This window comes from Artemia franciscana, chromosome 11 (genome assembly GCF_032884065.1).
Source record: "Artemia franciscana chromosome 11, ASM3288406v1, whole genome shotgun sequence".
In the NCBI taxonomy this organism is placed as follows: domain Eukaryota; kingdom Metazoa; phylum Arthropoda; class Branchiopoda; order Anostraca; family Artemiidae; genus Artemia; species Artemia franciscana.
Window position 1 is genome coordinate 20,136,703 of NC_088873.1, and position 14,443 is coordinate 20,151,145.

General features: G+C 36.4%; 1 protein-coding gene across 3 annotated transcripts in view; it reads left to right on the plus strand.

The window, feature by feature from the left end:
* Positions 1–318: 318 nt before the first annotated feature.
* LOC136032940 (epidermal growth factor receptor substrate 15-like 1) overlaps positions 319–14,443 on the plus strand; it is a 78,666-nt gene continuing 64,541 nt past the window's right edge. For 2 of the 3 annotated variants that reach the window (XR_010618814.1, XM_065713408.1), the window contains exons 1-2: positions 320–444; positions 10,147–10,281. Coding sequence is in view for 2 of the 3 variants with exons in the window: in XM_065713408.1 (XP_065569480.1) it covers positions 418–444; positions 10,147–10,281 (162 nt within the window). In the remaining variant the exon portion in view is untranslated. Of the gene's footprint in view, positions 445–10,146; positions 10,282–14,443 lie in introns of all 3 variants that reach the window. The other variant, XM_065713409.1, reaches the window with a different exon arrangement.

The window sequence follows — 14,443 nt, forward strand, 5'->3', positions numbered from 1 at the left end:
CCATTGTCTTCAAAATGTTCACCCAACATTGAGGCTCGCAAAATGATTTAAGCTATTGAATCCCCCTAAGATTTTGGTTTTTAAGTGATGACCACCTTTGAGGTTGGTAAGTTCAGAATTAGGACTGTTACTTTCTTATTACTGTTTTGAATGAAGTCCTCTAGCAAACTAAGTGAATACCATTCCCTTACAGCACTTCTTTCTTTTCACATTTAAATATAATGATATGATTTCTCCTTTCTAATTTAAAAGTTTGTCGCCCTGGATCACACTTTTTTCAAATATTTTACGAATTTTACTCTATTGATCTACGGCTTCAGAAATTTTGAGAAGAAAAGAATAACCAAAGTTGAATAAATAGAAAAGGGGATATGTATTGAAATAAAATACCTTGCAAGGACCACTACAGAAAAAAGCATGAGTATACTCCCTCGTCAAGATCAGGTATGCACTGTTTTTCAAATTTCTAACATATTACTTAGGCTAGACTGATTACTGGCCACTTATGGCTTTAACAAATAGCGTAGACTAAGCCTACTAAGATAAATCAACTTCTTAAGTATTCAAATTTCATTTAATAAATGCTGACCGCTAATCATTAGCTACCTTTCAAAAATTAGGTACTGCTGGATGAGAGTGACTCTTCTGAAGTAAACATTTTGAAACAAAAAGAGTAAAAGCCTTGGCTACCATTTGATTTGTTATTTTATGCCACTTTATGGTAAAATTCTAGTTAATTGACTTCTCACTATCTCGGAAAGATTTTTCAGGGATGGATCTATAGGCTAAAGTATGTCCTGGGAAGGTATTTTAAAGTACCTACCTCCACTCCTTCTCCCTCCAGAGGGCCCTGAAATTTGCCTACATTACAGATCTATACCTGTTGAAATTTTGACAAAACAACATTTTACCTTAATTTTCAGTTACTAGTTGCTTTTTCTCTGCCTTTAGTTCTGAAAATGCAATTCTTGTTATTTGAGTAGGCCTAGGCTAGAATTTTGAGCCATATAAATGTTTTTTTTTCAAAATTTAGGAAATATATTTGTATATCTTTAAAACCTTATTAAATAGAATTGAGCCAAGTTATGAAGCTGAAAACAATTATGTTGTACTTCAATTAAGCAGACAATCTATTTTGCAAGGTTTCACTTTTATAACATGCATATTTTAAAGGTCATCAAAGATCAGGGCCCTCTAGAGGGAGAAGGAGTAGAGGTAGTTGCTTCAAAATACCTTCCCAGGACATACTTTAGTCTGTAGATTCATCCCTGAAAGTTTCATTTTCATAACCTAAACCCTTTCTGAGATATCAAGAAGTCAATTAACTAGAATTTCACCCACTGTATAATATGCGCAGTACTTGGACAGTGCCTAATTGGGCAATTACTTGGATTCAAATTTAGGCCTCTGCTGTCTGTCATAATACAGGGTAGTATGTTCCTAATGTTGGGTATAGACTTGCCTAGTCTATTGTACATATGTGGGATTGGCTTATTAAATGAGCCAATTATGTTAATTAGCTCACTTTACTCTTCAGAGCAAAATTAAGGTCTGTTTTAGATAACAACCATCCAGCCTAGGAGAACTTTTTTTTAAACATTTACTTTAATTACCTTAGGCCTGACCTGCCCTTTCAAGCAAAATTATGGTTCATACTAGATCTGTTGTGCTCCTTGTTGAGGATGGTGAAATTTTTATCACTGGTTTTGGCTTGAGTGACATTCCACAAGAGAGGTTTGCTGGAGAGATGCAATTTAAGCCCTCTTGTTAATGGTGACCACAAGATATGTATGGCCTGTGATAAACACTCTTGAGTGGTTTAAAGCTAATACCACCACTCAACAGCAATTTTGGGTAGAGCATAAGAGATAGTTGGGTATGACAAGCAGCATCAGCCTGCTATATAAGACACTTCCCAGGTAAGTATGCAGTTACCTCCTTGTTGAACAGGAACTCTTGGTATAGCCATTTTTTGTCAATTTTGAATTTAAATATGGGAGTCAATTCTGCAGATAATGTGCCTATAGCTTGGCAACTCTCTGGCTAAAGATGTGATTTCTTTCTCTAATGGAACATTGTTGCTTTGAAAGTTTTTTTTTTAATGTCCTCTATTCATGTGATGCAAGGGATGGGCAAATAGATCAGGAAGAGTAGCCTATTTTAGATATAAATTTAAGGACAAGAATCATTTCTCCTCATTTTCTTCTATATGTAACAGGGGGAGTAGAAGATGGTGCATATATGCTTCACACTGTGCTGTACCTTTTTGGGACTTCTTTGTCTTTTTTTTTTGGGAAAAGTGGGATGTCAAAGACACTCCAGCATCAAGGCACAGTCAAACCAGTGCCTTATGCACTTTCATAAACACTCCGGGATACCAGATTGAGATTGATTTTGATAATGGTATGGTTAGCAAAATTTAGTCTATAGTCAACTATGATTACAAGATATTTTTCCTCAGAAGCTGCAGAAAGAAGGTTACCTAGGAGGAAATACTGCTGGCATCAATCATACTTGCTGAAATGGAGTACATGACATTGACCAATGCTGAAGGCAAAGAGCCATGTACCAGCCCAATTTCCAAGACTGTCAAGATCAATCAGGAAATATTGTAAATCAGAAGCTTTGGCAACTTTACCCAGTAATTTAGAATTATCTTCATAAAGAGTGAGGGGGTTTGATAGAAGATTTGGTGCATCATTTATATAGAAGTTAAAGATACTTAGTCAAAGCATAGTACCTGCAGGGATACCATTAAAAGTGTTATGTATTGGTCAATTGTCAATTGAGGTTCTGGTGGGAATTGGACAGGCCTAAACAGTTTGTTAAAAAAAATAAACAACTAAAAAGTTTGCTTGAAGCAACCAATTACAATCGTGGGTTATAGGAATTAGCTTGAGAGTTATAGAGAAGAGACTATTGTCTACCTATTTTTGACATGAACATAAAATAGTAAACAATAAAGGTAAGAAAAGAATATTTATTAAATTATTCCATAAGATATTGATTCAGATACACATCAAAGGTATATTTGAACTATAAGACTAGATAATACTTGTCTGTTTGATATGCACTTATATATTAAATCAATCAGACTTTCCTCGTGCATGTAAAAATTATCAAGAAGTAACTTCTTTTAATGCAAAAGAATATAACAGATACTTTAGACAGATAACTACTGGGTATTTTAACTCTAATAGTTGTGTTTGCAGTAATACCCCCTTCCCCTGGTGATGGTCCCAGATAGACTTATGATCCAGAATACCAAAAAACTAAAAGAAAACACTAAAAAGTGAAATTATTACTTAATAATTAGGCCTACAACATGTTTTTATCTATCAGCCTATCATGTTTCCTCCTACTGTTATGTACATTTTTAAATCATTTCAGATAATGTTTATTTTATTTATTAAAACAAAAAAAGGAATTGTAGGGTAAACCAAGTAAATTGTAGGCTTGTCTTGTTACAAATAGACAATAAATAAGAACTAAACTCCTGGGTATTGATTGGTACCACACTAACAACTAAATTGCTTAGGCTAAACATATTATGAAAACAAGAGAATACATCAGAATGCACAAAGAGATAAATCCATAACACTCTTCTTAGGAGCACTGAGTAAAACATACCATACCAATGCTATAAATATTATGATTCTATGGATTGATATAGGTATATTAAATGTATTTCAACCACAAAACAAAGAACAATTTAATAGCATAATCATAATTCTTCTGCAAATACTCCATGGCCTACAAAAGAGGGGGATCACAAAACAAGACATTCAAATATTAAATTATTAATGATTAAAGCACATAAAATGTAAAAACATACTGATAAAAATAGAGAGCAGAAAAAAGAGAAGAAGCAAAGCCTGTCCAACCTTTCTTAAACCCTTTTCTGGTACAATTTTAATAATTTTTTGTCAACGGTTCTAGGCTATTGTAACCATCAATGCAAAACTGGATCTCATCAAGTCAAGAAAGAGCTACCTGTTATATGTTTTATGTCCATCACAAAATCAAAATAATTTAGGAGTGTCAGGGGAAAGGACTGGGTTGTATTGTCACAAATGTGACTATTACATTATGGAATTGCCTAGCATAAAATAAGGAAGTAAATATTACCATTGTACTCTTTTTTTTTTATAGCATTTCCTTCAGATGAGCCACTCTCATCCAGTTGTACCAAAAATTATTCTGCCACACTATTGAAACTTCCCAAAATGTATGTATAGCACAAGTCAGGTGAAGGTTTAAAGTTGGAAAGATAGGCTAGCCTATTAAGCAATTGTGAGCTTTCATTCACTGGTAAATTTTTAGTGGTAGACAACTTCTAAAGGAAGCATGTTAATAAAACAAAAAAAGAGATAGACAACTACAACAGCCAGTGAAAACAGAAGAAAAACCTATACAAATATTTTGGTTGATACCCAGTGTTGTAATTCATCAAAATCCTGGAGGGAGAGGGGCAAAGTTGGAGTCAATTTTTCCAAATCAAGTGAAAATGTCAGTGAAAACTGAAAAATGATCCATATATTACCATAAAGACAAAGATATACTAAAGAAAATTGACCTGTTTCTCTGGATACTTGAATTATGCAGACTTATCTTAGTTTTGCCAAGATTTTTGCAGAAATTAAATTTCGGCTGGGGGGGGGGGACAAACTTGAGTCTGGAGTGGGCGGTTGCTCCCCTGCCCCATAGCAATTTACACCCCTTTTCAGATCTTTTCCTCAACCATCTTCAGCATTAAATAATAATAAAAAAAAATATGCAGGTAATAGTCCAAAGGACAACATAAAAACCAAACTTCAAAATACACAGTGAAACTAGGATAAATAGTTTTATATTGTCCTTTGGACTTTTATCCACATTTTTTTATTATAATTCTGCACTGAGGATGGTTGATTGGAGGTCTCAACCAAAATATTTGCTTAACCTTTTCTTCTTCTTTTTTTTACTGGTTGTTATTGTCCTCATTTATCACTCTTTGCTATTTTTGTTTTGTCATGATTTGCTAGTGTGGTCTCAGAAATCATTTAAGCATGTCAATAAAATAAAAGAAGTACCACTAGACTAGATTCCTTATTGTATGCCCCTCTCCATGATGGCTCTAGATATATACCTAATAATATATTTCTCTTTTGTTTTACCTTACCTTAATTACCTTAATTTGCACTTCGGAGCAAATTAAGATCTGTAGATCTGTTGAATGCTCCTGAGTTGAATCGGTGATGTCTCATAGCAAGTATGAGCAGGACGGAATGTCCCACTCATACTTCCAGTCTTTCGTGGCCCACTCTTTATCCAGTGCCTTCTTGAATACTTCGGGGGTGGGGGCTGAGACTGTTGCTTTGCACAGTTCATTCCAGGGGTTGACGACTCTGTTGGTGAAGAAACTTTTTCTGGCCCTGGTTCTGACTGACTGCTTGAACAGCTTCTTTGAGTGTCCTCTGGTGCACTGTGGGGGGCCTGGGTGGATGGGCAGGATCTTGGCATATGATGAATTCAACAATTTGCGGGTCATCATCATGTTGCTACGGTTGCGCCTGTACACGAGGGTAGGGAGGTTGAGAGCCCGTAAACGATCTTGATAAGGTTTGTCTCCAAGGTTTGTGATGGCCTTGGTTGCTCTCCTCTGGACTCCCTCAATTAGCCTGACATCTCTTTTGTATGTTGGGAAGGCAGCGCACATGCCAAAATCTAAAACGGGTCTGACTAGTGCCTTGTAAAGTTTCAGGAAAACTAGTGGGGATCTGCTGGTAACTGTTCTTTTGATCAGACCTAAGTTTGTGTTGGCCTGGGACACGCTCTTGATGGTGTTGGCATGGAACTTGAGAAGGCTGTCAACGATGACCCCAAGGTCGCGTTCCTCTGTGCTGGTCTTGATGGGTGAATCGGAGTTGGAGGCATGTTCATGCATATGGTATTGGGCACATGGGTTTGAGGATCCAAAGTGTGGCGTGCTGCACTTGCTTATATTGAACGATAAGAGCCATTTGTCTGCCCACAGCTGGATTTTCTGGACATCTGTTTGCAGGGATTTTACATTCACTGCTCCAAATAGCTTTGAGTCGTCAGCATAGAGAGACAAGTTGTTTTCCACCTCGCTGAATATATCGTTGATGTAGATGTTGAACAGTGTAGGACCAAGAACAGTTCCCTGCAGTACTCCACTGATGACATCACAGGGCTCGGAAAAGACCTTTTCACCTCCAACACCAAATAGCCTGACACTCTGGGTTCGTCCTGACAGGAAGTCCATAAGCCAATCAACCAGGTTGGGGTGTAACTGGGCAGCAGTAAGCTTTTCTTTTAGCCTTTTGTGTGGGACTTTATCAAAGGCCTTAGCAAAGTCTAGTAAAACTAGGTCCACTGGCAATCCTTTGTCAAGCAAATCTGTAATGATGTCATATGTTTCCAGTAAGTTTGTTTCAACTGACTTTCCTGGTTGAAACCCATGCTGATTAGGGGATAGGATATTGTTGACTTTCAGATGTTCCAGTATTGCATCATTGACCACTCTTTCAAGGATTTTTGCGACTACTGATGTGAGACTTATAGGTCTGTAGTTTTCTGCTTTAAGTCTGCTGCCTTTTTTGAATATTGGGGTCACAAAAGCAGTTTTCCAATCAGATGGGACAGATTTGGCATTAATAGACTTTTGGAATAGGTCAGACAGTGGTCCTGCGATGATGGTTGCCAGTTCCTTCAGCAGTCTTGGGTGTAAGTGATCTGGTCCAGCCGATTTATTTGTGTCAAGATTTTGAAGCCGTTTGAGGATGTTGGAGGGGTCGATGTTGACTTGCTCCATCGTTGTGGGGGCTTCATAGCCCGGGCAGTTTGGCAGGGGGCCTTCCGGTTCACAAGTGAAAACTGAAGCAAAGTGCCTATTTAGTTCGTTTGCTACATCAGTTATGTTGGTTACGGTAGTGCCACAGGGTTTCACCAGTCTGGAGATAGTTCGACGGGAGTGGTTCTTGCTAGAGACATAATTCCAGAATTTTTTAGGATTTGTCTTACTTTCTTTGGCAAGATTGGACTCCAGATTTTCGTAGAGTTTTCTGGTGAGGTTTCTCAGCTTGTTTCGTGCCTTGGTGAATTTTGTGTGTTGCTGCAGGTCTCCTGACTGCCTGAACTTTTTCCATGACCTCTTTTTCCTGTTTATTTCTCTTTTGATGTCTTTTGTCATGTAGGGGAGGGATCTAGGTTTTGGTTTGAAACTGGTCTTTGTGTGGGCATCCTGAGCTTTCAGCAAAACACCCTTGAATTTGGTCCATTGTTCGTCAACTGTGCCACTTAGTACATTCGGCCAGTCTGTAGTGGATAATTCATTTCGAATAGCAATGTAGTCGATAAACACTTTTTTGACTAGCTTGTTCTTAAGTACCTTCACTTTCAGCATGAGCTCTATAGTTAGGTGATCGCTTTTACCAAGGGGTGGTGAGTAATCAATACTTTGAACTAAGCTTTTGTCATTCAAGATAACCAGGTCAAGTGTTGTTGGGCACTGAAGCATTCTGTATCTAGTTGGTTGGTCAACTATCTGGTGTAGGGACAATTCACTGAGGCAATTTAGGAAAGGCTGTTGCTTGTCTTGTTTGGTTGGAGTGGCACCACATCCAAAACCGTTTATCCAGTTTATAGATGGAAGGTTGAAATCGCCGGGAATAAGCAGATATCCTTTGAGGTTCGAATTTAGTGTGCATATTATTTCTGCTATTGCTTGTTCGGTTACAACTTGGGATGGGGCTGAGGGACTTCTGTAGATGCATCCGATTCTGACTGTCTCTGACTCATGGCTCCCTGGCACACATAGATCAAAGCAAACTGCCTCAACAAAGGGGCAAAGGAGAGGAACATCAATTATCTTTGTATTGTATCCTGCTTTAGCGAGGGCTAGTGTTCCTCTTTTGCAACCCTGGGACGACAGATTTGAGAGAACTTGGTAACCTGGGATGTTCACATGGGAATCGTGAAGTTTGTTACTACTGTTTTTAGGGCAGACTTCAGTCAGTAAGATCACATCGAACTTTTTTGAGTCAATTAGGGTTTTTAGTTCATCAATTTTGTTGGGCAACTGGTCAACATTAGTAACACATACACTAAAGTCAGAACTTACGGTTGCTGGTTCTGGTTGGCTTCTGTCCAGTATGGTTTGTCTGTTGTTATTTTCACCAGAGTCACTTTCTTCCTCAACAGAAACAAAGCTCAAGTCTTCTTCTTCTTCCTGGGAAGCATCCGCAGTTACAGTAGTACTTGAAAAACTTGAATCTGCTGAATTCTGACATGACACGAGCGAATTATTAGATATAACATTTGAATTTTGTATCATGTGTTCCTTATTTACTTTTTTTTTCAATCTTGACCTGGTGGAAACCATTCTAAGATGTTTCAAATCAATTAATTGAAATGATTTAAAAACCTGGATGACAATGAAAGACAACAGATTAATTTTCTGACAATAATCAGATTATTCATCTGATGCTGTTTATTGTGAACTAAGAATGTCACTGTTTTAGTATATCTATTTTTTTATATATACCCTTGGGCTATATCTGGGCCACACACAAACCATGGTTTGGGTGTATTTTTATTGAAATTTAGTTTATAGAATAAGCATGCTGACAAGCTTATACTTAGAGCTACAAAAGTTAAATAAACATTTTGCCAACTGTTCTGTCAGAGAAAAAAGGTCATCAAAATGGTTTGCCATCCCTTTTCCAGAGATTTAATATTTGTGAATGCTCAACTGCATAAAACTGTGAAAAATACTATCTGTCACTTTAAACTACTTTGTTTATATGGAATATCAACATTCCTATAACAGATGCTATATTTTCGTGTTGAAGTATCAACTTTATTTGGTAAACAATTTTGGTTCAGTCACCTATCCTATCTTAAGCTAATTTAAGTGCTTACACCTAGAAACTTTCATGGGATCTAAGATGCACAGCCACAAAGCAGGTTTCAGTAGTAGTTAAGAAAAAATGACTATTGATTCCCAAAAAATTGATTATTGTCAAAAAAAATTATACATGCTAAACTGGCTTTCTACAACCCCTTTCATAATTTTGTTCATACTGGTAAAATCTTAGCACACGTTTTTGTATGTCTTTTTCATTAAAATTACTGCCTCTGTTGTCAATAATTTCGTAATATCTTTTATAACCTTCTTATAGCTCCTAAATAGTAGATTCTGTTTTACTGCAAGGTGAAATAATTAATGCAAATGTTTAATGTAAGATTCTTGGGAAACTTTTGAGCAATACATAATTAGTCCTATGAAGTGTCTACTAACAATGGTGTTTAGATGTATAACAATGCTCAATGTCACACTGCAAACAAGACAACAGCTCTTACAGGAGTTTGGGCAAAGATAATGCTTCTATTGTTCCTCTTTTTGTGCTTGAAAATGGCCCTTGCTAGTCAAAAATTCAATGACAGTAATGACTCTAAAGATAATACTACTGGTGGGCAATAGAGGCTGTAATGGTTTACAATGAAGGCATGCAATACCTTTTCTATGCTATGAAAAGTAATATAAAAATAGTAGAAGGTAAGTAGAAAAATAGTTTAAGATTTATAATGGTTTAATAAACAGTTTTTTGTATCTATGCCTATTTTGTTTCTATTACCAAAGGAAGTTACTTGTGGATAAGCCTATCAGTATTTAATTTATTCTATGCCTGTTTTATGCTTAAAAGAATAAAATAATGGACGGTATAAAAACATTGTGTTTCAAAGCTTTCAGAAATTATACAAAAATGTATACAGTACATGTGATGCTAAAGCAGGTTAAAAAACAGACATTGAAATAAAAACTATATCTGAATTCACCGATGAAGACCAATAGCTTAAAATAAGCTAAGGATTTATAGAAGAACAACTGTAGTTTTTTCATAAGGATATCAAATGCCACTACATAATTAATGATAAAATAGATAGACACTTCCCCCCCCCTTCCCTCTAAAAAGTGATCCTTAGATGTTTCTTAAATAGGTCATTTTCCCTTGAAAGAATATAATGTTGTGGCATAGCGAACTTATCTTAAGATGAATCCCTTTCCCTCTTGTCTTTTATGGGGCATGTACTAGTGTCAATTTTTACTACATTCTGCTATTATTTTGATTTTTTTTTAAGGTTGCTGGAAATCTTATTGGCATATATGAAGCATGGTATCATCATTTAGATCCAACTACTTCTGATTGCATTGGTGCAGTACATGCAGCTAATTTCTTAAAGAAATCCGGACTATCTGCTGCTATTCTGAGCAAGGTAAAGTTACCACTTTTATGGCACTTGCCTATTGGCCAAGTGCCATATAGCAATTGCAATTTCTGTCCATTGGTCTGTTGGTCCCAGTTTTGCTAGTTTGGGCACTTCCAGATAAGCTAGGACAATGAAAGATGGCAGGCATATCAGGGACTAGACCAGATTAAATTAGAAATAGTCTCTTCCCCGACTCGACCTTCTGGGGGTGGGGGGAGTGGAGGGATGGTTAGTTTGGAAAAAATTATTTAAAAATGACTACAGGCAAGCCTGCATAGCACAGTAGATATGGTGTTGGTATTCTACTCTAAAGGTCGTAGGTTAAATTCCTGACAGAGGCAATTTTTATAAGTTTTTTTTTCTGGCTCTGCCATTTTGGTATTAATTATTAGTTTAATTTCAAAACCTTTTTTAAAATGTCTTGCCTTGACGAACACTTTTACCAAAAATATCAGATTGGATCACGTTTTATGGTGATTAAATCGGGAATTTGCTATAGTATGGGCCAGCATGTGTAGGAGGATCTAAATCAAGCAATGGATTTAAAGTAATTAACAATTATAGAAAAAGCTATCCAGCTTTAGAGGCAGAAATCCCGCGCAGTGGCGCTTATCATGGTATCCTAAAAAAAAGCATCATTGCAATAACTTTGCAAAATGTTTGCTCTTCCAACCTTGTCACAGGTGCCATATGAGCTCTTGGCTCTTGTTTTATATATATTGTTTTATGTATTTTTTATTTTTTATTTATATTGATTTTTATGTATATTGATTACTTTTTTTATATATTGATTTTAAGGGAATGATGGATGTAGCTTGAGCCTTGAAAGCAGCATAGGGGCTAGCAACCCTTCTTGTAGAGCCTATTGTTGTAGGTAGTGATGCACAAATACGAATTTGAAGATAAGAAAAAAGGACTTTTATCACAATTCTTTTCTTTTTTTTGGGGGGGGGGAGGGTTAGAGGAAAAGATGTATTGGAAAAATACTTCATGCCTAAATTGATTTGATACTTCCTTAAAGAGCCGCACAGGTTTAAAGGGCAACCTGCTCAGGTTTCTGGAAATTTTATTTGCTGGTCCTTGGGTATTGTTTATCAAAGCTACAAAGCTGCTCAGAATAAGATTCAAAGACCCCGGCAAAGTGTAATTTGTCCAATGATGTTGTGAAAAGAAATATATGTAGTAATTTCCCCTACCAAAATATTTATCACAAAAAAACTTAACCTTTAGCAGTATTAGAGAATATAAATGGTAGGCAAGCTTTACAGCCAGTAAATACACATATAAGCTTTAGCTGCTTAGATATAAAGCTTAAGAACAAATACAAGGCATGTCAAATTTTTTGTTTTAGTCAAAATCCATTCAAATCAGCAAGACGGGTTTATCAATAACCTTTCTGCCCTTAATAGGGTTACTTCAGGGGATATTTTGGTGAGGGGGCTGAAAATACTCTTTTTTAAAAAGCAAGAATATAATTGCAATTTTCTTCGAGTTGGATAGGTCGTTGAGATTCCTCCAAAAGATCCTAACTGAAAATTAAAAGGATTGGCGAATTTTTCAGGTTTTGCACCTGTGTGCTAGTTTGGTAGTAGACTACAGTTCTATTTCAAATGAATGTTGATGGTTTTGTATAACTTGAACAGACAGAAATTATCCCAAATGTAAGAGCGACTGCCCCTTGTCCAACCTTAGCTCTTTATGCTAAATTTTGACTTGTTGTCACAATGCTTTACAAAAGGCTGCTCAAGCACATGGGCCATTGTATTTGAATTACAAGTATCTTAAAAGAAATTTAAGACTTTAGCGTAAAGAGCGATGGTTGGGAAGGGGGAGCCTCCCTCGTATACAGAATAATTTATGTTTGTTTTGAATTTTAATGCTGCTCTTTACTTTCAAATCAAAAACCTTTTTATTTAATTTGTAGTTAGAGGAGAGTTATCACCCTACAGCACCTATACTGAAGCTTAGTCCAAATGAAGGGAGAATAGCGAAAGCTTACGGAAAGTTAGAAAATTTGGGTGCAAAATTGCACTTTTTTATTCAACAGGCACTCCCCCCATCTCCACAGTAACCCACTAAAACCCTTTCCGTCTGTTGTGCAATTCTACATCACTTTTCATAATTTTATGAACTTGGTTAAAATGAACTTTAAAATGAATGTCTGCATTAACGGTTTATTTTCTATTGTCTACGTGACTTGTTAAGAGCAAATAAGTAACCTTTTAGCATTACTGCCTCTGAAACTGGAAAGTTCAACATACAGTTTTACAATAATTTTAATTGATTAGCTATCTAAAAATTTGATTTCAATAGCAACTTGCAATAGTAACCAGTGTTTCTGGATCCTAGTGATGTATTTCTAAACCCGTTTTTCTATTGTTAAAATGCTATTTTGATTATTATTTTCCATGTATTCATTATTTTGTGTTGAAATGTAAAGTCTGCTATAAATTGGTGTGAAACAATTTTCTGGTGCGTTGGATTGGTTTATGAGTAAGAGCTTCAGCTAGTTACCAAAGGCCATTGGGCTCAGCTTCCACATCAGTTTGCATCCAGTCTGACTTACATGCTGTCAGTCACTAATAGGTAATATCTAAAAAGGGAAGTCATATAGTAACCAAGTTAGCAGATACAATTTGCTTCCTAAAGAATTTAGTTATTTATAAAGTTAAAAATTACTAATTATTTGTATTAATTTCAGCAGCACATTTACTTTTCGAAGCTGTTTGTTTATTGGAGTTCGAGTAACATTAAGATTCTTAGCTTTGAAAAAGTCATTATACAATAAATAAGCTTGCAGTGTTAGAACACTATTGTAACATCAATTTGCGTTGAAGTTACATTTGTTGTAGAAATATTCAGCTGTTTGTTTTTGGTCTTTACTGTTGAAGCAAAATGTTATCCTGCTCTCCTCTGAATAGACTGTATTACCTTGGAAGTAGTTTCTGACTTACTTCAGTACACCTAGTTTTTATACAGCCTAACTACAACATGTTCTGTTTATAATTTTAAATTGTTTTTAAGTGGGCAAAGGCTTTACTATTCAAAAATAAGGATAATTGACACCCCATCACACAAAACTATATGTGAAGACATTGTTGCTTTCATCAATGAGCATTGTAGAAGTATCTTATTTTGGTATGACTTTTAGAAGATTTTCAAGTGAAGTCTGCCTTTCTGTTTTTGAATGAAGATTGCTGGCATTATGAAATTCACTGTGACTCATGCCCAAAATGAAAGGACATATCTAGGTGGGAAATATGTTATTTCCCACCAGGGAAATAACATATTCTTACAAAGACCTACAACAAGAACATCAAACACCACTAAGGTAAAGTATTATAATTCTGATGTTTTTTCCTTCCCTAGGTTTATTTACGCAAATGCTGAAAGTTTAAATTTTGATAAAGTGGCTGAGTTAGAAAGTCTAGCTCAGGCAACAAAGGCATCTGTCCTAATGGTTTCTGAAGTTCATCGACAAAACCCAGAACTCCTGAAAATAGGTGGTTTTGATGAGTTTATAAAAATACGACCTGATGACCATCCACTTGGGAAAAAAGGTGGTGGAGTTCTTATTTATGCCCATGAAGTTTTTAAAGCAGCTAGACTTGATGTCCCTTTTTTAACTGAGTACGACGAAATAATGTGGGTCATTCTAAAACCACGACGTCTCCCCCGGAAATTCACTGGTATTGCTCTCTGCGTGTATTATTACTCGCCGGGTCAGACGAGTGAATACCGCCAAGCATTCGTAGAAAAGCTACAGCTCAGTTCGGATTTTGTTTTGGGCAAATACCCATCATGCGGAATTTTCATGATGGGCGATGCCAATGAATTAAAGCTCCATCACCTGGACGCCGGAATCGGCCTGAAGCAGCTCGTCAATTTTCCCACAACCAAAGGTGGCACCTCCCTTGACCGAATTTCCACAAATATGCACGAATTTTACAACATACCTACGACCGGGGCTCCAATTGGAGGAAGTTACCACTTTTCTCTTGAACTTAACCCCACCTGTTCCATTAAAATCGATTACACTACAACTGTAACTATCAGTCGACCAATCACAAGTGAGGGACTTCTGACTTTTGGCCAATGGTTAAGCTGCGAGAAATGGGAAAAATTCCAAGATGCTAAAAGTAGCAACGAAAAAGCTACTATTTTCCAA